The 27745-nt window shown below is 41.6% G+C and overlaps 1 protein-coding gene across 2 annotated transcripts in view; it reads right to left on the bottom strand.

The window, feature by feature from the left end:
• Positions 1–3683: 3683 nt before the first annotated feature.
• crsp7 (cofactor required for Sp1 transcriptional activation, subunit 7) overlaps positions 3684–27745 on the bottom strand; it is a 73150-nt gene continuing 49088 nt past the window's right edge. Inside the window, exons 2-4 of one of the 2 annotated variants that reach the window (XM_055658717.1) lie at positions 22920–23004; positions 20393–20467; positions 3684–6683 (exon numbers count right to left, since the gene is read on the bottom strand). In XM_055658717.1, coding sequence (XP_055514692.1) covers positions 4893–6683; positions 20393–20458 — 1857 coding nt within the window. In that variant the 5' untranslated portion in view covers positions 20459–20467; positions 22920–23004 and the 3' untranslated portion in view covers positions 3684–4892. The remainder of the gene's footprint in view (positions 6684–20392; positions 20468–22919; positions 23005–27745) is intronic. The other variant, XM_055658716.1, reaches the window with a different exon arrangement.

Genomic DNA, 27745 nt, shown 5'->3' with positions numbered 1-27745 from the left:
TCCAAAATGGCATTTTAGATTTCTAGTTATGCGAAAAAAATATGAAACACTCAGCGCTCATTGTATTTAATGGTGATCATGTTGCGCTTATGGCCTGTAATTAAAAATTCTTTCTCAAGAATAAATGTTTTCCAAATGTACCTCTCTCGACCTGAAACGTCGCCCATTCCTTCTCTCCAGAGATGCTGCCTATCCCGATGAGATAGGTTTTTGTGTCTATCTATCAAATCTTAATAACTTTAAAGACATTACTCTGTTTTTAAAACATTTGGGTTGCAATGATAAATTTGTGGTTTTGAAAAAAAAAACATTGTTATAACAACACTTTCGAACTCCACCAGGATGGTTTTTTTTAATACCCTGTCTGCTAACAATAAATTATTTGGAAAGAGACTTAGGAGTTAATCACTTAGCAGTGAAGGATAATACACTGTGGAGTAAAGCTTAAGGTACTGGAACATACAATGTCTACAAAATGCATACAGTGCCTAATTGTCAGTTATTTCCCACCAATTCTTAATGAATTCTCTGTAATAATTTTCAAAACTAACCATACTTTATGCACCTTGGATGAGGATTAGAGAGAGGAGAGGCTTTCCTTATCTAATTCCACAAATCGAGTGGGAGACTGACAAATTACTACCCTGCCAACTTTTCCTATTGGAAATGATTCTACTTTCTCATGTCTTCAAAGAATGTTTGGGAGGACCTGATAGCTTGCTGGTAAGGAAAAAAAATGCAAAAGTCGGAAATCTGAAATGAAACAGAAAATGTTGGAAACATTCAGCACGTCAGGCAGCATCTGTGGAAACAGAATTTACATTTCAGATCTGACAGGGTGTATGACATGAAATATTAACTCAGTTTCTCGTTCCACTAATGCTGCTTGACTTGGGAGTGGTTCCGGTATATTGTTTCATTTCCAGCTAATGTGATGATTGGAATGTAGAACTCTGTCCAGCAACATTCTGATCATAATCATATAACTTCCATTTGAAAAGCTTGTTTTAAGGGCTTAACGCTTATTTCCAAGAAGACATTTATGAAGCTACAAGATTAAAACAATTGTTAGGTAGAGGCCAGAATCATTAATATTGTTTCTAATGTAGCTGAAGAGGGATTTCTAAATTAAAAAACATTACAAATGCCTGTAATTTAAATGCCAAACCAGAAAATACTTTAATAGTAGATCTTTAATAGTTGATGCAGAAAAGAATCAGTGTTCACATTTCATGGTAATAATCTTTTATCAGAAGCAGAGAAGGTATGGGCTTAGTTTTTTTTTTTTAGATGCAGAGCAACGGTATCGGGTGGAAAGCAGGAAAAATAAAATGTCATTGTATTTAAAGTCTCTTGAATTCCTCTTATCAAGAATTAAGAGCAAATTAGTAATCGGGAATAGGATAGGCAATTTAGATCCTCAAGTCTGTTCTTCAAGATCTTAGATCTGCGACCCAATTTCACAATCAAATTATTGACCGGTAGCACTTTACAACTTTCATTTACTAAATAATATCTCAAATGGTAAGCTGGCTTGACGAAAATGTTGCCAGTACTCGAGGGCCCAAATTAACGGATTAAATTGGATAGGTTAGAATTTCATTCCTTGGCACCAAGAAGACTGAGGGGCGACCTTATCGAGATGTATAAAATCATGAGTAGCATAAAGTGAGCGCACAAAGTCAAGAGGAATGAAAAACTAGAAAATATATGTTTAATTTGAGAGGGAAAGATTTAAGGGAACCTCACAGGCAATTTCTTCACAGAGGGTGTTGCATATATGGAATGAGCTGTCAGAGAAAGTGGTTGAGGTGGGTATAACAACATTTAAAACATATTTGGACAGGTACGTGGATAGTAAAGGTTTAGAGGGATGTGAGCCGAACGGGACTAACTTAAATGGGCACCTTGGTCAACATGGACGAGTTTGGTCAAATGGTCTCTATCCATGCTGCATTACACTATTGATCAAAATTCTCTCTATTTGCCTCATGTTCCCCTTAATATACTGAAAATTTCAATCAGATCAACCCAAACTACCCAAGTTCCAACAACTACTAACCACCCCTAAAACGGTGCACTGGATAGCATTCTTGTTAATAGAGGTTACAACATATCCTCACCAAGATGGTACCAGCGATTATTCTCAAGGTACATGGACAGAGTAATATTGGTTTCTTTAGAGCAGAAAAAGTGAGGATAAAGGCTTTAAAAAAACAAGAAGATTTTGATCAGGAGAATCTTTATACTGACTGAAGAGTTAGTAACTACAGAGCAGATTTTTGGTAACTGGGAAAAGGGTCATTGGGAAGATGTGGCACTGTAAAAATATAGAACACCCTGCCTGAAAGTGAACTGTCGAATTAGCTATCAAAACATCCAAGCAAGACAAAAATGGATAGCTTTCAAAAATAGTTTAGGAATAATAGTTAAAATAATCTCCCTGTGTGCCATATGAATTTATGTTAATTCATTGTTTCTCAATTACTCCCTTAAATGCTTATTAGTAATTTTAATTACCAACCAGTTTGCCAACCAGTCACCAGCTTCCATCATCAATCACAAGAATAGAATTGCACAAAAACCTAATTAAAGACAGGTAAAGAACAGCAAGAAAAACAAGATACATGTCACCCGTTTTTGGGAAGGGGGTCTTGATGTTGAAACTGAACCTTTAAATGGTGAAATACCAATTTACATACCAATTCTCAGTAAATTTATTTCAAAATATAACTGTTGGATCAGGCTGCTCTGTATCAATCTGTTTCCTCACAAATATGTAATGAGTCATTCACATTGGTATTCCCATGCCAAAAGACAAACTGAGGTGGGCATAATGGAGCTTTAATATAATTCAATGCCAATCGTGGGACAAGTATACTCAGAAATTATACCATTAAAGTAATCCCAAATGCAGCTGCTCTGTCTGTTCAATTAATATTTGAAGAATTAATTCTTCCCTTCCGACATCTTCTACATCCCACTGGAAGATGTCAATAGTTGTGAAAATTGATTTTATAAACGAAAGATTAAAAAAAAGTCAGATAACACCAACAGGAATGGAAACAGAAAGAAATAAAGAAAAAAAGCACAAGAGACAAAGACAGAGTTAGAATATCAGTGGGAGATGAACAACCTTAAACAAGCGATTTCGAGTCATTTATCTGGATTGCTTTTCCCTATTAAAACGAAAGGCATTGAATCACATTAGAGTATGTTTTCAAGAGGTTCCTGTTGCCCCACTTTGTTCTGCTAGCACCAAGTTAGCTTTGTAATTGTAAGTAAACACATACACATTTTTATTAGGATTAACTGGGTAACCTGCTCAATAGATTCCCCACCCAGCTCTGGTTGAATACATTATCATAGTACCAAATCATTTAAATTACAATGAATGTAATCAAGGATTTTTCTACTGCCCAGATCTCAGTATACCATAAGGAAAGATACTTTTCAATTCAAGTTTGAAACAAGAACAGGAGCAATGCGACTAAAATTCAGGTCAGCAATGCTACAACAAATTAACATGCTCACATCCATGGCTGATTACATTGAAACAGACCCCAGTGGAAGAATCCACTTTGGGATTAAACACAAAATTGATCATCGTTTACTGTTTGAAAGACAATATTTCCAAGTATAATTTCATTTTACAAGTAATTTTCTAAATAAAAGGGGGCAGATTTCTGTGCAAATTTTTTTTAATTGTTTCCACATTTATATCACAACGTGTCCACTTAAAAGGACCAAATAGCAAAGTCATTCCTTCTGTATTGTGCAGAACACAGAAGTCTAATTTCTGTACATTCACTAAGGCTTCTTGTTTTGCAGTTGTGGTATGATGAATTCCATAAGGCAAACAATATCTAAAGGAATGGTAACAAGTATATCTCCAGCATACAAACAGATTCCTTTTGAAATGTTTTGATTCTTTTTTTAAATCAACTTGTCACAGTACAAAGTTGCAAACTAGTAGCACCCTCTTTTTTTTTCCTCTTTGAAATTTGGGGAAGTCAGGATGTTTGTAGAGACCAAACAAGAGGAGAGCAAAGCAGAAAACAAAATTATATAGTAGTTGATGTTTGAATTTAGTAAGATGGCAAGAATAAAAAACCCTCATATTTGACATTGTAAAATAGATTTCAAACATTTTGAACCTAAATTATGAAGACCGATTGTATCCCTGTTTAAACAGAAGATGATAGCTACTACTAGCATGTGAAGACCTATGGAATGTTTGGTATGACGTGGTACTGTGCAAACATTCACAGTCTAACATGATTTTTCACGTTAAAAAAATTACGTTCAAAAAAAGTGATGCAAATAAGAGAAATCTGCTGTTTTTGCACGTTTGTCTCACTGCCAAATTAAAGTGTTTTGTTTTTAAAAAGAGAAATAAAATAAATAGATGCATACTTTTTAAGGTAACATTATTCATTTAGTTTTGATGTCACATAAAGCTCCTGTAACTCCCCCAGACCACATCCAGCCAACTGTAAAGTGCTGGAACATTATCAAACCTCAACTTTCTCCCACAGACAAACCGTTCCTCACTGAGCATGTTGACCTCTCATTAAAACCTGTCCTCATCCCAAAGGGAAGTTGTGTTTTCATCAGAACTAACCATTCTTTCCTTTTTCTTTCTCACACTCCTCCTGTGCTATTTTCCCTCCTTTGCAATTTTGGTTAAAACACTGATAGCAGCAAACTGCAGAAGAGAGGGTACTGGGGTTGGACGGGGCAGCGTGTCTTACAGAGATGGGCTGAGAATTAGAACCTTCAGAACCTTATCTTGCAACCCTGATACATTTGCTCATTTCCAGTAAGTAGGAACCACTTGTTTGTCACCAGATGACCTTAAACCTTAAAGCAAGCCAAATGGGCGCTAATGCTCAGTCCAGACTGACATATGGTAGAATGTGCAGTTGTCCCTGATCACCATGAGGGTCCAAAGATATGCCCTGCGTCCAATCATACCATTTGCCCTGGTTGTCCCAGCAACCGTTCACACCTGCCCAGTGTTGCTCGTGTATTCGGTGAATGTCCGAGTCTTTGATCTCTCTACTGACCCCAGGAAGTTCTGAGGGAGAGTCTGCAGGTACCAATACGTGGACCTCGCGGGTCACTGTGCTAGTGCTATACCTGTGGCTTTCATGCTGTAGAAATTCAACAATGTGACCTCCTGGAGGCTGCACTCCTGAGGATGAAAGAAGGCAGCTCTGTCTCGATAAGTAAGACTGAATAATTTCATTTTTTGATAATTCCTTCCAGTTTGTTTGATCTAAAGTACTTTGCAAATTCACTCTCTGTTCTTGGACCACTTCGGTGGTTCGATGGGGTTCAGTTGGAACAGAGCTTTCAGCCTGAGATGATTCCTTCTGTGTTAAAGGTTTGATCTGTCCAGTGGCAGGGTCAAATGTAATTCTACGCTCTTTCAACCGTACAGGTTTTACACTTTCATCGATAAATTGTCCGTCTAAGTTCACCTGATAGTCTCTGGACCTGTATTTTTTCTTGGATGACCTTTTATCGTGACCAAAAGAGGCACATTCACTGGGGGTCAGGTCTTCCATATTAGCATCCAAGTCAAAATTCTGCAAGGATTCTCCGCGATGTGAAGTTGATGAATTGGGGCTCTGCGAGGGGTACATCGAGTCCTGCTGCTGTTGTGGTGAAGAATGATGTTGCAGTTGGTTTTCACCAAGGGTTTCCAAACGAGGTGTGTCTACGAGCCGATCTAATAGCCTTTCCGACTCTGGTAGGTGTAAGCTTATTAGCTGAGGTGGCAGAGGTGGTGTTGTAGCTGTCTGCAATACAGGAGATGACATCTGAACATTTTTCTTGGATAGTTGGGATACTGTCCTGTCAGAATCAGTACCTGCTTGAGCTGACGTACCTGTAAAGCTCTGAGAAGGGCTAGCTATAGAGCCCTTGGGTGCATATGTCGTAGAAGGTTTGCTCGGCACTTCCTGTTTATGAGTCCTTGGGCTAAATGATTGACAACGTGGGCTACTGGGTCGATAACGGCCCACAGGATCATCGGTTTTTCCATGCTGCTGCAGAATAGCAGTCTTAAGCAACGTGGAAGTGCTAGGGTTTCTTACAAGACCTGGAGAACTGGTATGTGGTTTCACAGCATTGACTGGTATCTTGCTATGCTTGTCATTTTCATAAGGTGCCTGAGGGTCTGACCTGCATTTGTCTGGAACAGCTTGGGTGTTTGAAGGTGCCATATCGGGAGGACTTGGGTAGTTTTCTGGACTGCTGCGAATTCCATTGGATGGCGGTGGTGTAGAGTTCTGCAGCTGTTCGTTATTAGGCTTTGGGACTTTGGATGGTGGCCCTTTCATGCCATCCCCTTTCCGTTTCCGAATACCCTGCTTGTCACCAAAGAGAGAGTAGGAGTTGTGCACATCATTCTTATTTTTCAGATCCGGGACAGGCTTGGCTCCCCCGGCTGAAGTGCTTGTGGCCAGAGATGACAAGTCATGCTTGTAAGCATGAGCTCCCCCATTAGCTGAACCAGGGGAGTTGGACAGTGCTCTGGGCACAGACTCGACCTGCCCAACAGGCTCAACCAGCAACTTTTGCCAGCTCCTTAGCAGTTTCTTGGCACGCTTTGCAAGCTCCTCATTCTTGGTTTTCTTCCGTACATCATTGATGAGTTTCCCCAACCTCGTTTCCTGAAAAGGCAAAGAACTAAAAGTTAGCAAGTTTAGGTTTGAATAACCCTGTGTACATAAAGTTTAAGCAAGCATTCATCTCATTCCTTTTTCAATCTTCTCATAAAAATCAAGAATGAGCATTTACTGTTGAATATCATTGGTAAGTCAGCAATCTTCACAGGGAAAGATATCAAATAATTTGCAAATAATTAAAAATGCCCTAGAGTGTATCACAGAGATTTAATCCACTGGTCAGAAAGCCTATTAATTTGTTATATTTTCTAGATGCAATTGCTTTTAATGAGAAATTTATATTTAATTTAAATGAAAACGGTATCATTTTGTCATCCTTCATACCTATTGCACTCTATCTGCTTTCTTAGATCAATCAATCAAGCACTTTATTCATCCCTGAGGGGCAATTTAAAAGGGCGCATTACAGTAGCTTTTCTTTTTTAGAACAGGGTAAACAAAGAACAGTGCTGCAAAGGAACTGGCCCTTCGGTCCACAATGTCTGCGCGGAACTTGAAAACAAGTCGTGCCATGGGAACTTCCTGTGAAATCAAACAGTGTTTTGTTCCATGTTAAGAAAGCCATTACTTCCTGGACATACTTGGGCGATGTACATGTATATTGCTTAAACAAAGTCAGAGCAATATTGCCAGAACCAGACTCTTCACCCCACCATGCCCACATTGACAATCAAATGCCCATATATATTAATCCCATTTCTCAGCACTTATTCCACAGCCTGCTATTCAAATACTTTTTTAAATGCCTTGAGAGTATGCCTCCGCCATCTTCTCAGGCATTGCTTTCTCCAATTTTCTTTTCACCCTGATCCCTTTACAATGGGAAAGTTCGGTTAATGCGATCCAACTGCTATAAATAAAACAGTAAAATAATAACAATCTCAAACCAAATAGTTGTGTATCAACAAAATGCAATTATAAATTTGCAACTGTTTGCATGTATATATGCATTCATGCATACACTCTCACCACCTTTGTAAATATCTCACTAAACTACCATTATTAAGGCGGCAGTAATCAGGAATGTCCCGAGTGCTCCTTTAATCTTGGCGACATCAACTAACGATGTTGAGAAACAAAAACTGTTGGTGGAATTCAGATCAGGCAACACCTGTGGCTGGAATTGCACCAACGACTTTCCAGGTTGTAAGAACGGTCTTGACCCGAATGTCACCTGTGTATTTCCCTCCACAGATGCTGCCTGACCTGCTGAGATCCTCCAGCAGTTTGTTTCCCGCCCCCCCCCTCCAGATTCCCATATTAAACTCCATGTGAGTTTCTTCGACTATATCTTGCCAGTTCATTCCATCGTATAAGTACAGTGCATTCAGAAAGTATTCAGACCCCTTCGCTTTTTCCACATTTTGTTACATTACAGCCTTATTCTAAAATGGATGTTATGTGCCTTTTACTGAGTGGCTTCCATCTGGCAACTACCATAAAGGCTAATTGGTGGAGTGCTGCAGATATAGTTGTCCTTTTGGAAGGTTCTCCCATCTCAACAGAGGAACTTTGGAGCTCTGTCAGAGTGACCATCGGGTTCTTGGTCACCTCCCTGACCAAGGCCCTTCTCCCACGATTGCTCAGTTTGGTCGGGTGCAGCCAGCTTGGCCGCCCGGTTCCAAAGTTCTTCCATTAAGAATGATGGAGGCCACTTTGCACTTCGCAACCTGCAATGCTGCAGAAATTGTTTTATACCCTTCCCCAGACACAATCAACACAATCCTGTCTCTGAGGTCTACGGACAGTTCCTTCGTCGTCATGGCTTGGTTTTTGCTCTGGAATGCACTGTCAACTGTGGGACCTTAAATGCCTTTCCAAATCCTGTCCAATCAATTTAATTTACCACTGGTGGACTCCAATCAAGTTGTAGAAACATCTCAAGGATAATCAATGGAAACAGAATCTAAGCTTAATTTTGAGTGTCATTGCAAAGGGTCTGAATATATATAAATGTGATATTTCAGTTATTTCATTTTAATTACTTTGCAAAAATTTCTAAACAGCTGTTTTCGCATCTTCATTCTGGGGTATTGTGTGTAGATTGATGATAAAAAAAAAATTGTAATCGCTGCCAAAGGTGCCTCAATAAAGTACTGAGTAAAGCGTCTGAATACTTATGTAAATGTGATATTTCAGTTATTTATTTTTAATTACTTTGCAAACATTTCTAAACACCTGTTTTTGCTTTTTTATTATGGGGTATTGTGTGTAGATTGGGATTAAAAAAATGAATTTAATCCATTTTAGAATAAGGCTGTAACGTAAAAAAATGTGGAAAAAGTGAAGAGGTCTTAATACTTTCTGAATGCACTGTTTATGGATAAAAAATTTCCATGACAACTGCAATTTCCTTCAAACACACCGTTGATATTTCCCCATTTTTGGTCTGACCTATTAAGGGGTCACATTCTGCAGGTTGATAGACTGCCCCACCTGTCTTCTTTCCACTGCTATTCATAATTTCAACCTAACAGATTCCTCATCGCTATCAACTATGGGAGTGAAAGCATGATCTTGTACCACTCTGGCGCCTGCCCTGATTAACAATTGCCACCCCATTTCCTTTCGTTATGGATCTGTTCTTTTGGAACTGTATAAAACATGGAACATTGAGCACACAATCCTGGTCACCCTCCCCTCAGATTCCACATGCAAAAAGGAGGAACACCACCTCATATCCAGTAGGCGGCGCGACTCTGGTCAGCAGCGGCCTCTGCAGCCTGTCCGCGTTTTTATTATTTTTTGTCTGTGTTTTTATGTAGTTTTTGTTATTTTATGTTGGGGTGTGTGTGTGGGGGGGGCGGGGGTGGGGTGGGAGAAACTTTTGAATCTCTCCCTGCACTGGAGACCCGACCTTTTCTCGTCTGGTCTCAGTTGTCGTTGGGGCCGCAACGAGGAGCGGCCTCCAACAGGGGGAGGCCGGGGACTCTGGTGCTCCGACTCACCGTCGCCGTCGCGGAGCTGGTCGAGACTGGAGCGGGTGGAGCGGTGGAGGAGCGTTGCCGCTGCCGCTGCCGCTGCCGCTGCTGATGCGGAGGCTCCAACGACGGGTCTGGCGGACGGCGGCACCGGGGGCCCGCGGCTCCCTGGAGGGAGACCGCTTTTCGGGGCTACTGCAGCGGCGACTTCTCCCGCCCGAGTTGCGGGGTCGAAGAGCTCCTGGAGCGGGGCCTAACAGCACTGCCCCGCGCGGCTTGGAATGGCCGCGGGACTATGCGAGCGCACACCGGGGTCTTTAACACCAAGACCCGGTGTGCGACCTCGCACCACCCGGCGTGGCTTTAATGGCCGCGGGACAATCGCCATCGCCAGCCGGGGGCTTTGACTCTGACTCTGACATGGGGGGGGGGGGGGGGGGGGGGGGGGGGGGGGGGGGGGGGGGGGGGGGGGGGGGGGGGGGGGGGGGGGGGGGGGGGGGGGGGGGGGGGGGGAAGAGTGCAGTGGATGGAGAGATAAGTTTTTTTGGCCTTCCATCACAGCTATGTGATGGATGTTTATGTAAAATGTAATTATGTTGTGTCTGGGGTCTATTTGTGTGTTATGTATGGCTGCAGAAACGGCATTTCATTTGGACCTCCAGGGGTCCAAATGACAAATAAATAGACTATTGACTATTGACTCATATTCTACTTGGGCAGCTTACAACCTAACAGTACGAATAATGAATTACAATTTCTGTTAACTAACTTACCCCTTCTTTCTCTGTGCCCCACCTGGATTAACATTTCTCACTTTCCTCTTTCGCCCCGTACCTTTCCACCTACGTTCCTTCCGCTGACTTCACAATTCACACCTCTAGTATCCTCACATTACACTTTTTGTCTCTTCATCTCTGGTCTTTGTCCAGCCACTTCCCTATCAAAAAAAACCCTCACCTGTATCCACCTATCGCTTACTAAGCCACCAACCAGCACCACCACAATCAGTTTGAAGATGGGTCTTGACCCCAAACGTCACCTATCTATGTTCTTCAAAGATGCTGATTGACTTGCTGAGTTCCTCCAGCAGTTGTCTCGCTTTTGTCAACCAGAATCTACAGCTCCTCGTGTCTCCATAAAGCTTTGATTTTTTTTAATGATATACAGTTCTGTATCTGCTCAGTTTTGTATATTTTCATGTACATCTTCTACCCTGATCTAGCACACTATGACAATTTCTCGCTTATTATCCTCTCTTAGTAAGTTTAAAGCCTTGTCATGTCATAAGTGATAGGAACAGAATTATGCCATTCGGCCCATCAAGGCTAGTCCATTTAATCATGGCTGATCTATCTCACCCTCCTAACCCCATTCTCTTGCCTTCTCCCCATACCCTGTGGCACATGTACAAATCATAAATCTATCTCTGCCCTAAAATTATCCACTGACTTGGACTCCACAGCCTTCTGTGGCAAAGAATTCCAGATTCACCACCCTCTGACTAAAGAAATTTCTCTTCATCTTCCTAAAAGATTTTTACCTAGACTCTCCCACCAGTGGAAACATCCTCTCCACATCCACTCTGTCCAAGCCTTTCACTATTCTGTATGTTTCAATGAGGTTCCCCCTCATTCTTCTAAACTCGGTCAAGTACAGGCCCAGTGCCGACAAATGCTCCTTATAGGTCGACCTACTCATTCCCGGGATCATTCCTGTAAACCTCCTCTGGACCCTCTTTAGAGCCAGCACATCCTTCCTCAGATATGGTGCCCAAAATTGCTCACAATTTTTCAAATGCGGCCTTACCTGCGCCTTTGAGCCTCATCCCTGTTTTGGTATATAAACCGTCTCGAAATAAATGCTAGCATTGAGTTTGCTTCCTTTACTACCGATTCGACTTGCAGATTAACTTTTTGAGAATCCTACATCAGCACTCCGAAGTCCCTTTGCACCTAAGATTTCTGGATTCTCTCCCTATTTAGAAAATAGTCTACGCCTTTATTCCTACTACCAATATGCATGACACCACACTTTGCTACACTATATTCCATCTGCCACTTCTCTGCCCACTCTCCCAACCTGTCCAAGTCCTTCTGCAGAGTTCCTGCTTTCTCTACACTACCTGACCTTCAACCTATTTTCGTATCATCCGCAAACTTGGTCAGAAAGGCTTCAATCCCCTCGTTTAAATCATTAATATACAATGTGAAGCGTCGTGGCCCAAGCACCGACCCCTGCGGAGCTCCGTTGTCTACAGCCCTAGTCTGTGATTCGCTGGGATGTTGGCCTCCGCAGTTTTATTTTTTTTATATACAGGTGCACAACCTTTTATCCGGCGTTCCGGAAACCGAAAAACTCCGAAAACCGGCCATTTTTTCCAGATGTCATCTGCGCACCAAAGCTCACGTTTGGCGCCAAACTTGACCCGAAACGACACACGGTCAACCCAGGTCTGTACTACTGAAGCGGCTGCCTCCTCCCCGGAGACCGGGAGACACTTAAACATCTGTAAATCATTGCTTAAATGTTAGTCAGTTAGTTTGGAGGGCTTTTATGTGAAGGGAGGGGGGGGGGGGGGTGAAGGGGTAAACTTTAATTCTTAGTCCCCTACCTGGTCGGAGAGGCGGGGGAGCGGTCAATGCCTTACCGAGTAGCCGTGCAGTAAGCTCCGCAGCGCTGTGGCCGGTGGGTCTGCGGGCGGCGCTGGTTGTAGCTTCGACCCCGGCAACTCTACCCCTGGCTGCGAGGCGCTCCAAATCCAGCGCGGCTTTGGACGCCCCAGCTCCGCGAATGTCGGGAGTCGGCGGCGTCGCAGCGCTGGGACACCAGCGGGGAGCGGGCAATGCCTTACCGGGTCGCCGTGCGGCAAGCTCCGGAGCGCTGTGGCCGCCGACTCCCCAACATTCGCGGAGCGTCGCTGGATTTGGAGCCGCGCAGCCAGGGGTAGAGTTGCCGGGGTCGGAGCTCCAACCGGCGCCGCCCGCGGCCGGACGGAGCCCCCAGCTCCGCGAGGTTGGGAGTCGCCGACCAGGTAGGGGACTAAGAATTAAAGTTTCCCCTTTCCCCCTTCACCCCTACTCTACCACCACCACATAAAATCTCTCCAAACTAACTGACTAACATTTATGCAATGATTCTCCCGGTCTCCGGGAAGGAGGCAGCCGCTCCAGACTTTTCAAGCCGCCCGTGCTACCTACCTAATCTACGCTAAAAATCTTCCATTCGGAAATCCGAAAATGTCCGAAATCCGACAAGTGTCTGGTCCCAAGGCTTTCGGATAAAAGGTTGTGCACCTGTACTAGAATTTTACAATTGGCTACTTTATGATGAGAACAGAAATAAAATAAAACTCTGATTTACAGTTCATCTGTGTTATTTTGCTGTACATGGCGCAGAACCTTTGCTCATACCAGTTTAAAAAGTTATGTTCCATGCATTCCTGCCTCCACAGTTTATTTTTGTAGTTACTTTTGCATAATATCAGATCATTTGGATTTTATCTCATAGAAACATAGAAATTAAGTGCAGGAGTAGGCCATTCGGCCCTTCGAGCCTGCACCGCCATTCAATATGATCATGGCTGATCATCCAACTCAGTATCCCGTACCTGCCTTCTCTCCATACCCCCTGATCCCCTTAGCCACAAGGGCCACATCTAACTCCCTCTTAAATATAGCCAAATGAACTGGCCTCAACTACCCTCTGTGGCAGAGAGTTCCAGAGATTCACCACTCGATACAGTAAGGTAATTTCTGTTTTTGGTTGGTGGTTGATCATATCACAACTCAAGTTGAGAAATCGCTTATAGTGTTTTGACTGTTTCATTGATGTTATTTTGCTGGAAGTATTTTGTAGTTCTTGCTTAAGTTTTGAAACTGTATTTGTACTTCCCATGGAATAAAGCTAGCAGAGTAGTAATGGGCAAGAAACATCTGGCAATGAAAGCTGCAGCAGTGAAACAAGTTTGAGCCTCTGCCTTCTGAACCGGTGGAGCGTTCTTGATTCAGTATGTAGTTTTCTATCGAGTAAACTGCAATTGTTTTGTGCAATCAGGTGATTTGACAATGGAACGGAGAGTAATAAATCTTAGAAAAGGAGAAAAAGTATATTTACTTTGGTTAACATTTGCATCACACAATTCAACGTCAGGAATCAGCCTGGCCTGTGGAGGTTGCTGCAGCTATAACAAAATATTAAAAAAAATACTCACCATGGTCCATAGCATGGGAACCATCCTATGAGGCTTTTGTAATGGTTCTGAATTGACTTAAATAAATGTAAATGCAAGTGCAAGAAGAGTAGTTGACCTCACACAGAAAATGAAAAAGCAAGAACAAATAAAGTTAAAATCCGAGGCAAGAATAGAAAACGCTAGAAAAGGCCAAGACGCTATAAGGCACTCTATCTCAGCAAGTTAGACAGTATCTGCTGAAAGAGTAACAGTCAATGTTTCAGATCTGTGAAGGTTTATAAATCGAAAATGTTAACAGTTTCTCTTTTTACAAGGCAGGAAACAGTTGCAGGAAGAAATGGCTGGTCAGACAGCATCTGTGGAGGTAAACGAAAAGTCAACATTTCAGATCAGGACCTTTCTTCAGTCTTGAAGAGAATCTTTGTTTAAGATTTTAGCATCTGTATTCTCTCGCCTCTCCATTAAAAGCAAAGTTGGGAAAATTTGCAGCGAGCTGGAATTAATGTCCAATAATGGAACAGAAGATGCTGTTTTTGCAGCCAATTATCATAGACCCGGACACAAGTATTTTTAAAGAAAGCAAAGCATAAATGAATCTAAATGGAAAACCAATTGATATCATTCAGAACTCAAACTACAATAACTTAATATGATAACAGATCCAACTGTTCCCATGCTCACCATTTACACAAACAATAGTGCTGAAGCCATAGGCCTGTGCATACTTTAATAACATTTGGCGAGAGTTTGTTGCTTCTACTTCCACAGCATTCACATACACCAATTATACGGTTCTACCAAGAGAGGGCGCTACTACACTTTACTGGGATAATTGATGCAAAAGGAACCAAACCAATAAAAGTTGCACCTCCAGAGCGTTAACATTTGAATAATTCCTAACCCAAGTAGTCTTGACATTTATAAAAAGGTCACCAAAAATTTCATTCTAGATTTAAGTTAAATAGGTGTCACAAAATAGAGGGGTGAAGACATTTAGGAAGTCTAAATGACTGAGTTGCTGCCTTACAGTGCCAGAGACCAGGGTTCGATCCTGACTATGGGTGCTGCCTGCATGGAGTTTGCATGTTCTCCCCGTGACCCCATGGGTTTTCTCCGGGTGCTCCAGTTTCCTCCCACATTCAAAAAACTTGCAGGTTTGTAAGTTAATTGGCTTGTGTAAATTGTCCCTAGTGTGCAAGATAGAACTAGTGTGAAGGGCGATTGTCAATCAGTGTGAACTCGATGGGCGAAAGAGTCGGTTTCCATGCTGCATCTCCAAACTAAACTACTGGCATCAATGAATTGCATTGCACACAAAATATAGCTCAGGAAAAAGTAATGAAAAGGAAAACATTACATCGGCTGCAAAATATCTTTTCTAACATTGCAAAGAATGAATCCAGAATAGTGAAGTATACTTGCATCAAATAAAAACAAATGTAGAATAAATAATTCATCATCAAGTTGTGGAAAAGTAGTGGCAATTCCTTCTTGTTTCCAAAGTGGGTTAAGATGCAGGGGATGAAAAAAACGGGTCTAGGAAAGCCTTTATCACTTCATGATGAATAACTAAATACCACAGTGGTCAGCGTCCTATTCCCTCGACGGAAATTGTCAATAATCGCAAATTTACAAAGAGGGAAGGAAAGTGTGGAAAAATTCAGCAATGACGATGGCAATGAGTGGAATTGCAATGCCAGAAATAAGTTAGAAAATGTTCAAGAATAATAGGCAAAGAATTAGAATGCAAACACCAACGTTTTGGGGGAATAGAGGTAATACCTAATGATCTGCACAGTACACATTTGTCCACCCCTCCCATTCTCCTTGTCCTTCTCTAACTTTTTTCTAACTTTACCCTGTTCTGATAAAGAATCTTTGATGTGATTCTTTGTCTCTCTTTCTCTGATGGTGCCCGACCTGCTGTTAGTTTCTAGTACTTTGTTTTATGTCAGAGTTCCAGCATCTGTAGTTCTTTGCTTTTCAAAATCTAAAGATTATTCACACAGAGACCACTTTTCTTGGTTAATGCCTCACAATTAAGTACACAAACTCTGTTAACGTCACGTACTGGAATTACATCTCATAATTCCTGTTGCTGATTATCAACATTTTCTATGTCTCTCTGCTAATGTTAATACAATATCATAAACTAGAAAATAAAAAAGTATGGCAAGAAATCCATTGGGATTAGCTCCGTGAAAAAAGCGATGAGAAAAGAGGTGCCACCAGACATTTAATATGTTCACTGCCTAATCTAAACAATAGGAGACAAATTCCACAAGGGCCAGTCGACCAGAGGAATAGCAGTACAGAGCTTGTCTTTATGTACACACTTGGCTGATGACCTCAGCTTAAATTACAAACAGCAAAGGCACTTGGGCACATCAACAGAACCTAACTCCAGAAATGCATAAGCACAAAACTGCTTTGAAGGTACCCCTAGATTGAAGGTAAATAATTACTCTACCAGTATTTGGCATCAGTCATTTTGCCTTAAGATGCAAGGTTCTCAGTCCTGACTAGGATCAATTATCTTTGGCCTCAAAGGGACTCTGACATTAGACTAGATAGCGAGAAGGCATTTCCTTGTCTACCCGCCTTCTGCTACCCTTAACGTCTAATTATTTTCAATTCCTCTACATCAACTCTTAGAATAGACAGCCAATTCATCACTTGGATAAATAAGTACTCTTGCCAAAACAACAACTCATCAACCTCTGTGCACTGCATCCTGTGGAACAATGACTAAATGCTGTGCAATATCCAAAAACAAAGTTTTTACTATCAACTGGACAGTAATAATCACTGGCCCATATGCTTCTGAGATTTGGATTACCTACAACAGGCACCTCAAAGCACTGGATAGCACAAATACTATCACACAAAATCTTGAAACACCCTCTGCCAAGATAAATAAACTATGGCCTTTCCAAGCTATTTTTTTAACAATTTATTTTTACATCAGCCTAGAAGGGCAGGCCATATCATTCACATGCCCGACATTGAATTCCTGAAAGAGGCATTAATTTGAGCTCTGTTATGGGAAGAGTGGGATGATGGGCAGAAAGGAATGGGAGAAAACAGGCAGGGGAAGGGAAAACATGGCACCAGAGTGTGGAAGGATGGGAGATGGAGAAGGGGAAATGAATCAAGTGGAAAGAAAGGCGTGTGTGCGCGCGCCAGGAGCGGTTATTTTGTATGCTGGTCCTAGACTAGGTCAAGTGAAGCCCATCTCAACAGGACAGCTGCCTCTTCTGCTTTCCACTTTCATGCCATTAAACTTCAGAAATTATTACCCTATTTGCAGGGGGTGTCTTAAACAAATTGTAAAATGTTTTAAATACAAAAATTTATTTTGCGATTCAAATATGGTTGTGTTTTGATAGAATTACTGTTGTGAAAGATTTTAAAAATTACTAGACCAGGTGGGGACCCATTGGGCCCATCCCCCAAGGCAATTTTCCACCCAAGCCATAGCCCCCAACTGCACATACGCAACGGCTGAGAGGTTCCCGTTGTGACGCGAGTCACGGCAACCCTCCCCCAATTGCGCCTCGCCATCCCTCTTCCTACCCCTATCCTCCTCCATTCCTCCTCACACCCCTGCACTCCCTCCCTCTCTTTTTCACCCTCCCTCTTCTTTCCCCTCTCCTCCACCCCCACTCCCTCCCTCTCATTTCCTTTACCATCAGTCACTCCCTTCCTCCATAACTCCTCTCCCCTCCCTACCCAGTGCCTCTCCCTCTATCCCCTCCTCCCCCACAATGAAAATCGCAATTAAAAAAAAAAAAAAGAAATTCAATGAAAATCGCGTTTTTTCTTTAAAATAACCTAAACACAATGTTACCTGTTAATGAAAACGGAAGAATTTGATTAAAAGAGTTTTTTTTTTTTAAATCGCGATTTTTTAAATGTAAATGAGATTTGGGATCCCATTGTGACGTCGAACGCGGCTGAAGGGCAGGGCAAGTGGAAGGTTGAGACAGTAAAAATTATGCTATCCAGTTGATCTGGTAGACTTGTCCATGTGGAATTTGTCTCCCACTGTTCTCAAAAACATGGTTCACAAAAAGGAATAAGATTTAATTAATTAAGGAATGCACTAACAAGGAATGGTTTCAAACAAGGTAGATTTTGGAGCGCAACATTGATCAAAGGAAAGGACAGCAGAATGAAAACTGTCACCAAGTAAGAGGCACTAGAGTAAGAGGCAATTTAATAGTGTGCAGGACTGGTAATGTGTAAAAAAAATAACATAACACAATATCTTTAAGCAAAATAAGGTTTCTTTATTGAGGACTATGGACTAGTTAACAGGAGATTGTTCATTTGCATGATTAAAGAAAAAATATTTACAAAAAAGGGGTCTAAGAATGAATTTAAATGGCACCAGGAAGAAGAGAATTTGCAGTCAACTGAACTCAGCAGAAAACAAGGAGAGCTTGCCCCAGTCAGAGGACGTCTCTTAGATGCCAAGACTTCGATGATCGCATATATTATTGTTTATTTTGAATGTAACTTAATAAATCTACTACACTAATAACCAATATATCTGTACTCAATGGTTTGTTACAGATATGAAAGTCCCTTGAATTAAATTGGCAAAATAGCAAATATTAAAGTCCTTTTTTGTTTCTTCCTTACATCCAGAAAACTGTTTAACATTTTATACTAAATATCCCCATCCCTTTTGCATCATGTCAATCTCTGCTAAAAGACACTCCAAAGTTGCATAAGAACATTCACTCAATGTGGCCCATTGTATCTTTTTCCATCAAAATCCCACTTAAGTTCAAGTTTAGTATCTTTATCATGCATTCCTAATTTGTGCTCCCAAAACGTCTTCCTTATTCTTGAGGTAAAGCATTGATGAACATGCATTTATCTATTCTTCTCCAGATCAGTATAATATGACACAGGTTAAAGACATCAATGTAATGGAGTAAGTCTAGAATTTGATTAGATACAACAGAAAGGTGAAAGATAGGATCCACCCAGGTTCCTTTGGTGACATTTTTATGTATCTCTGTATTAATCAGATTAACTACCTACAATGCAATCCTCACCCACTTCCCCTACCTTCTATTTCTTTCCTCTCACAACTACCTGTGCAACCACAAGTAACACTTGTTCAATTGCATTCTTCCAAGATTCAAGGCACCAAACATTCCTTCATTTGTGTATGAAGGAACTGCAGATGCTGGTTTCAACCAAAGATAGACACAAAATGCTGGAGTAACTCAGCGGGACAGGCAGCATATCTGGAGAGAAGGAATGGGTGACGTTTCAGGTTCAGACCCGTCTTCAGACTAAATTCTTTCATTTGTGTTCTTTATCACGCTATTAGACCACCCCAGAAAAGATGACTGCTCCCTCTCTATTTTGTGCACACAGACATTTTTCAATCAGTATTCAGCGGTGAGCATTCCTCTCTCCAGTTCTGTAATTTTCTTGACAAGATGGCATTGAGCTTTTGATAAAGTGGACTGATACAAGTTAACTGCATTAGATATAGACTTGTACTTTGTGTAGATTATATTTGGCAAGGTCCAATTTCTTTACTTAAACACAATACAAGGGCAGCATGGTGGCGTAGCAGTACAGCTACTGCTTTACAGCGCCAGAGACCCAGGTTCGATCCTGACTACAGGTGCTGTTTGTATGGAGTTTGTACGTTCGTCCCGTGACCTGCATGGGTTTTCTCTGAGATCTCCAGTTTCTCCCGCACTCCAAAGACGTACGTTTGTAGGTTAATTGATGTAAATGTAAAATTGCTCCATGTGTGTGTGTGTGTGTGTGTGTGTGTGCGCGCGCGTGTAGGGTAGTGTTAATGATATTATTCAGGGATCGCTGGTTGGTGCGGACTCGGTGGGCCTAAGGGCCTGTTTTGGCGCCCATAGATAGGTGACATTTTGGGTCGGGACCCTTCCATGCCTGACCTGCTGAGTTACACCAGCACTTTGTGTCCTTTTGTGTAAACCAGCACCTTGTTTATGCCCCATCTTAACTTAATTCACACACCATCCAATGTTTAGTGACCATACGAGCTCCTTTTTCAGAAAAGCCCCAATATTAAAATTATTCACTACCTCAGCCTCTTCATCTCCAAACCCTTATTTAAACCAATCTTGTAGATAGTTGTATTCTTCCAATTCTGGCCCTTTACATGCCTGATTTTAAATGTTCCACCATTTGTGGCTTTGCTTTCAGCAACCTGACCCCATAATTCTGGAATTCCCTCCCTAAATCCCATCATGTTGGTCTCTTTATTCCTTGGCAAAATCTGTCAAATCCGCTGGTGCCAGTTATGCAAGAATGTAATGGTTTTATAAACTGAAGCAATGGATTGACGGATATCAGAAACATTTTATGGAAAAATCTGCCCATTTAATTTTATTATTCTGATGTTTAAAAGACAATTTACTAAGCTACAAGTATTATAAGCCAAAGAATTCCAAAAGATTTAACTCGTATACATAATAGCAAAATCGCTTTCAAAATGTTCTCCATGGATACCTTCCACCTTCTCATCACTCTCTTCTGTTTCTACCCAAATATAATCTGCAGGAACTATTTACCTCGAGGGCCTCTTTGGTAATGGGATACTTCTCCAAACTGGAGATCACATCCAGCACCGCCACCATGTTACGGATCTAGAATACAAACAAAAATAATAATAAATCATTAGTGATTTTTCACCTTGATCAACAACAATTGATATTAGTGCTCCATATTTGTCCAAGGTTACAAGAGAACAAACAAAAAAAGGGAATAACACCATGATATTCCAACTTCAAAATAGGTATGCACAAGTACACGGCTCGTTTGATTTTAAATAAGTTTTTAAAACATCAACAATGCAAATTGACTACAGCTGAATATAATTATTACCCAAGGTAAACACAAAATTCTGGAGTAACTCAGCCGGACAGTCAGCATCTCTGGAGAGAAGGAATGGGTGACGTTTCGGGTCGAGACCCTTCTTCAGATGGGTCTCGATCCGAAACGTCACCCATCCTTCTCTCCAGAGATGCTGCCTGTCCCGCTGATTTACTCCAGCATTTTGTGTCTACCTTCGATTTAAACAGCATCTGCAGTTCTTTCCTACACATAATTATTGCCCATTTGTTTTAGTGGATTGCCAAGGAGTACTCCTGTTAATTCAATTTCATCAATTTGAAATTTAAAAAAAAAAATTCAATGTAAATTAAGAAATTTTAAACTCTGAAGGTAAGCACAATATTTGCGCTCGCATGACAGTACTGAATGTTCAAGTAACAATTAATTGCATATGAAGAACTTATGGTACTTGAATAACAGAAGGTATAATATACGGAGTTCATTCTCAGTGCTGCCCATTGGCCAACATGAATGTGTCCAAGAAATGAGAAACACATCACGTTAAAAGGAAAAGTCTATGCATGAAAGTTGCATCCTGTCATTGAAGCAAGCTTTATTTTCAAATTGTATGCACTCCTTTTTTGATCTAAGTGCCAACACTGAGGACAGAATGGGGAGAACCGGAGTCAGTCTGTCATATTCACACATGGAGGAAGCAAAAGCCCTCAAGATCTGCTTTTGAATTTGAAGGTAGACAAAAATACTGGAGAAACTCAACGGGTGAAGTAGCATCTATGGAGCGAAGGGATAGCTGATGTTTCGGGTCGAGACTCTTCATCAGACTGATGTGGGGTTGGAGGGGGGCGGGAAGAAGACAGGAAGATGCGGAGACAGTAGGCTGTGGGGGAGCTGGGAAGGGGAGGAGAAGGAGGGAGAAAGCAAGGACTACCTGAAATTGGAGGTCAATGTTCATACCGCTGGGGTGTAAACTACCCAAGCGAAATATGAGGTGCTGCTCTTCCAAATTGCAGTGGGACTCACTCTGGCCGCGGAGGAGGCCCAGGACAGAAAGGTCGGATTTTGAATGGGAGGGAGAGGTGAGGTGCTGAGCCACCGGGAGATCAAGTTGGTTAATGCAAACTGTGCAGAGGTGATGGGCTAAGTGATCGCCAAGCCTGCGCTTGGTCTCACCGATGTAGAGCAGTTGACACCTAGAGCAGCGGATGCAAGGTCAGTTCAAAACCAATTGAAAACACAGAGTGCAGGCTCCTTCACCATTAAGCCCTCATTTTCAACAGTTAAGACCACATTTGGAATATTGTGTGCACTTCTGATCACCCTGTTACAGAAAAGGCGTTGGATGGGGTGCAGAGAATTTTTACTAGAATGCTGCCTGGATTAGAAGGTTTGAGCAATAAGGAAAAGTTGGACGGATGGTATTCTTTGGAATGTCAGAAAGACTTTAAGAGGAGACACTACCAGGGATGGTGATAGCCGTTAGACTTTTAGATAAGCACATGGATATGATGAGAATGGAGGAAAATGAATCACGTGCAGGCAGAGGGGATTAGTTTAGCTCGGCATCATGCTTGGCATAGACATAGCGGGTCCAAGGGCCTGTTTCGGTGCTGTATAGACTGGCACCTTCCAAGATGGCGCCCAACACATGCGACTATTTGCGTGCTAGCCACAGAAGCCGATCTACTAACTCACATTAAAATCGTTGCACTGTAAATGAACTGATTGTAATCATGTATTGTCTTTCTGCTGATTGGTTAGCATGCAACAAAAAGCTTTTCACTGTACCTCAGTACACGTGACAAAGAATTCAACTGAACTGAACTATACTATTCTATGTAAAAAGCTTCAGTAACAAATTCATAGATAGTTGTATTTTTTCCATTTAAATTCAACGTGCTGAAGGAGTCCACATAGAACATTGCTCAGTTACAGGCATGGAAGCCTTTGATGCTCATGGTACTTACAACAGTTTTATTTTTCAGAACCAATTTAATGAGAGAATACCCAAAAATAGTTGACAAGGCCAACTTACAATTATGCAAATGATGACAAATGCTTTGTGCTGCCTTCTCAAAAATGGTGATCTTAAACCATTTTATGATGAAAACGCTAATTAATGAGTACCAGCACCACAAGCAAATTAATATACTAATCAATGAAATACATGATGAACATACAAGATAGCAATTGATCACCAAAATCTCAAATGTCTGGACACAGCAATCACGAAACACAGAACCCCACCTTAAGAACTCCTTAGATGCACAGCTATTAAAAGGGATCAGCTGGCCATGTTGGCAAACTTTGATTGGGATGTCTTCTCTATGCTCTATATTAATGTTGGTGCAAGAAAATGAGATTACTGAACAGCAAATATTATTAAGATACAATATTTAAGACAACCAAGTTTTAAGATATCTAGGTTACTCATGAGAGAACAATGGACACAATGCAAAGTAGAGAGGCTAGTCAAACAGACAATATTGTCTATTCACAGTAATGTGGGTTAAACAGACAAGTATGTACTCAAAGTAAAAGTGGAATATAAAAGGGGGGAGGGGGGAGAGAGAGAGAGAGAGAGATAGGGGAGAGAGAGAGAAGGGGGGAGAGAGAGGGGAGGGGGGGGGGGGGGGGGGGGGAGGGGGAGGGGGAAGAGAGGAAATGGGAGAGATGAATAAAGTAGTGGGAATGAGATGAAGCAATATCGTATTTTTATCGAACAGATTTGACGAGGTGGATGTCATAAATTCAGACACTGATAATCAAGGAGGGATAGGAAGACATGACTGAGTACGGCAGATATAGGGAATCAGAAGATAGCATTTGGCGAGTCTCCACACATGCACTTAATATCAAAACGGAAGAGATGGTTAGGCTGAACAAGCACCTTGTGAAAAGGTTCCATTCATGAACAGATAACAAATATACTACGAATTCAAACAATGAAAATGTTTTAATCTCGTGAGAGGGTCTCCTTCAAAAAATATGTAGTTCTGTGTAACATTAAAATAATTTGGTTCCACATGATACACCAGAGTAACTAAAAGTTGAGTCATCACTAAAGGGAAGATGGTAAAGTGATTGCCAAGGAGACTCCTGTACCAGCAAATCTCTGATGTATACAGATTGGACATGTGATTAGATTGTAAGCAAAGCATACTTGGGCATGAAACAGCAGTGCATCCGTACAGAATTTGTTTTAATTCATTCCCAGGTTGCTCTCCCTGGAACAATTATAGGTTGTGGTGGATGGTGTACAGAAATTGTTCTGTTTACTCAAGCTGCTGTGGGAAATCTGGAGTTGCAAGTCTCAACATGGTTCATTGTACTCTCACACTTTCACAAACACAATAAATAAAGGGCTCATATGTTGCCTATTAAATGTGGAAAATACTGCCCGAATTACATTTTGTTAGAGCATTGCCCTGGGACTAGAAATGTTTACCTCACTTCTCCAAACCAAAATAAAATTAGGTCGATTCCCTTTCTATTGTCCTTCATCCATGCCCTTTTCCTCTACTCCAGAGCAAATATGGTACTGGGATAACATGCAAGTTCAATAATAAAAATAAGCCTAATATAATTCGGTCACATCTATGAATCTACCAATTGAACTCAGGCAACTCTTCGCTTGGTGAACCGTGGCTGCGGAGAAACAATTTCAATCCTCTGTGGTTGATGGTTTGGAGAAACATGAATTGTAGATGCTGGTTTACAAAATATTGAAAGTGCTGGAGTAAATCAGCAGTTCAGGCAGCATCCCTGGAGAACATGGATAGGTGACATTGCAGGTCAGGACAATTCTTCAGCCGGAGAGTAGTGTGAAGATGGGTCCCAACCCAAAAACACCTGTCCATTTTACTCCAGGAATGCTGTGTGACCCGCTGAATTACTCCAGCACTTTGTGCCCTTTTTTTAATGTAGTGGGTTGTTTCATGTGTTAGAAGCCAGAGGTTAATAATGGGACAAGCACAAATTACGTACTAAATCACTGAGAGACAATGAGGGGCTTAACTGTTCTAATCTGCATTAACCTTTTGCATTGCTTAAAAAGGTGATAGAAGCAATGTTTTGTCGAGTTGGTAAGTACTGTTGGGGGAAAAAAATAACAGGTCATAGAGGAGAAAATGGAGCACCTAAAAGGCTCTAATTAAAAGCATCTTTGTGCAATAGGTCAGACTCAAAGACAGGTACAGCATGCACCACATGTAGTGCCCGTGGGTATCCCCACTTTGTAAATGTGGAAGAAAACCTGTGCACTTGCAGGAGGGGGTGGGAGACGGTAAAGGAAAGAGATGTAACGCATTTGCATACATAGGAGAATGGTAAACTAAAAGAAAACAAAAAAAGGGTCAGCTTCAGAATGGTAATCACCAGTAAGTAGTGCTGGCTCATCAATTGTTTTTAGTCCACCTAAATAGCTTGCATACAGCCATATTTGAAAATGATACAAAGATAAGTACCATGAGAAGAATAGTCTACAAAATGATATGGATAAATTGCGAGTGCGAATTAAACTGGCATATATAACAAAATGGGACTTGGATATACACGAGATACGAGATACTGCAATATTGAGCAAAAAAAAGGTCAAAAGATTTCAGAAGGTCAGACCACATTTGTGGAGGAAAATAGGCCATTTCAGGTTGGGACCCTTTAAAGCATAGAAAATATGTGCGGGAGAGGCCATTCAGCCCTTCGAGCCAGCTCCGCCATTCATTGTGATCAAGGCTGATCATCCACAAACGGTAACCCGTGCCTGCCTTCTCCCCATACCTCTTGATTCCGCTAGCCCCAAGAGCTCTATCTAACTCTTTTAAATTCATCCAGTGAATTGGCCTCCACTGCCTTCCGTGGCAGAGAATTCCACAAATTCACAATTCTCTGGGTGAAAACGTTTTCTCATCTCAGTTTTAAATGGCCTCCCCTTTATTCTTAGACAGTGGCCCCTGGTTCTGGACTCCCCCAACATTGGGAACATTTTTCCTGCATCCAGCTTGTCCAGTCCTTTTATAATTGTATATGTTTCTATAAGATCCCCCCTCAACCTTCTACATTCCAGTGAATACAAACCCAGTCTTTCCAATCTTTCCTCATATGACAGTCGCGCCATAACCTCGTGAACGCATGCTGCACTCCCTCAATAGCAAGGATGTCCTTCCTCAAATTAGGAGTCCAAACCTGCATACAATACTCCAGATGTGGTCTCACCAGGGCCCTGTACAACTACAGAAGGACCTCTTTACTCCTATACTCAAATCCTCTCGTTATGAAGGCCAATCAGCTTTCTTCACTGCCATTAGCTTTCTTCACTGCCATTGAAACCCATTTCTTTGATGCTTTCAAGAGAGAGCTTAATAGGGCTCTTAAAAATAGCAGAGTCAGGGGATATGGGGAGAAGGCAGGAACGAAGTACTAATTGGGGATGATCAGCCATGATCATATTGAATGGCGTTGCTGGCTCGAAGGGCCGAATAGCCTACTCCTGCACCTGTTGTCTATTGCCTGCAGTACCTGTTGTTTACTTTCAGTGACTGGTGCGCAATGACACCCAGGTCCTGTTGCACTTCCCTTTTCCCTAATCTGACACCATTGAGATAATAATCTGCCTCCTTGTTCTTGCCGCAAAAGTGGATAACCTCACATTTATCTACATTATACTGCATCCGTCCACTCATTCAATCTGTCCAAATCACCCTGCAACCTCTTTGCATCATCTTCGCAGTTCACACTGCCACCGAGCTTTGTGTCATCTGCAAATTTGCTAGTGTTACTTTTAATTCCATCATTTAAATCATTAATATATATTGTAAATAGTTGCGGCCCCAGCACCGAGCCTTGTGGCACTCCACTTGCACTGCCTGCCATTCTGACAGGGACCCATTTATTCTTACTCTTTGCTTCCTGTCTGCCAAACAATTCTCTATCCGTGTCAATACCCTACCCCAAATACCATGTGCTCTAATTTTGCCCACTAATCTCCTGTGGTGGGACCTTATCAAAGGCGTTCTGAAAGTCCAGATACACTACATCAATTGGCTCTCCATCCATTTTACTTGTCACATCCTCAAAAAAATCCAGAAGATTAGTCAAGCAGGATTTCCCTTTCATAAATCCATGCTGACTTGGACCAATCCTTTCACTGCTATCCAAAATGTATTGTTATTACTTCTTTAATAATTGACTCGAGCATCTTCCCTACCACTGATGTCAGGCTAGCTAGTCTATATTCCCCGTTTTCTCTCTCGCTCCTTTCTTGAAAAGTGGGATAACATTAGCTACCCTCCAATCCACAGGAACTGATCCTGAATCTATAGAACATTGGAAAATGATCACCAACGCATCAACGATTTCTAGACCCACCTCCTTGTGTATCATGGGCTGCAGACGATCAAGCCCTGGGGATTTATCAGCCTTCAGTCCCAGCAGTCTACCCAATACTATATCTCGCCTAATGCAAATTTCTTTCAGTTCCTCTGTCCTCACATACATCTGGGAGATTGTTTGTGTCTTCCTTAGTGAAGACAGAACCAAAGTACCTGTTCAACTCTTCTGCCATTTCCTTGTTCCCCATAATAATTTCACATGTTTCTGCACTCGAGGGACCCACATTTGTCTTTGCTAATCTCTTAACATATCTAAAGAAGCTTTTACTATCCTTCTTTATATTCTTGGTCAGTTAACCTTCGTACTTCATCTTTTCACCCCGTATTGCCCTTTTAGTTGCCTTCTGATGTATTTTGAAAGTTTCCCGATCCTTTGACTTCCCGCTACTCTTTGCTATATAATACACCTTTTTTTTAGTTTTATACCATCCCTAACTTCCCTTGTCAGCCACGGTTGCCTCTTACTCTCCTTAGAATCTTTCTTCCTCTTTGGAATGAAATGATCCTGCATCTTCTGGATTATGCCCAGAAATTCCTGTCATTGCTGTTACACCGTCATTCTAGGACCAAGCTAGGACCCTTTTCCAGTCGTCCTTGGCCAGCTCCTCTCTCATGCCTTCATAGTCCCCTTTGTTCAACTGCAACACTGACACTTCTGATTTAACCTTTTTCCTCTCAAATTGC

This window comes from Leucoraja erinacea, chromosome 29 (genome assembly GCF_028641065.1).
Source record: "Leucoraja erinacea ecotype New England chromosome 29, Leri_hhj_1, whole genome shotgun sequence".
Classification (NCBI taxonomy): domain Eukaryota; kingdom Metazoa; phylum Chordata; class Chondrichthyes; order Rajiformes; family Rajidae; genus Leucoraja; species Leucoraja erinaceus.
The sequence above is the reverse complement of the archived record's forward strand: the minus strand, read 5'-3'. Positions and strand labels throughout refer to the sequence as shown.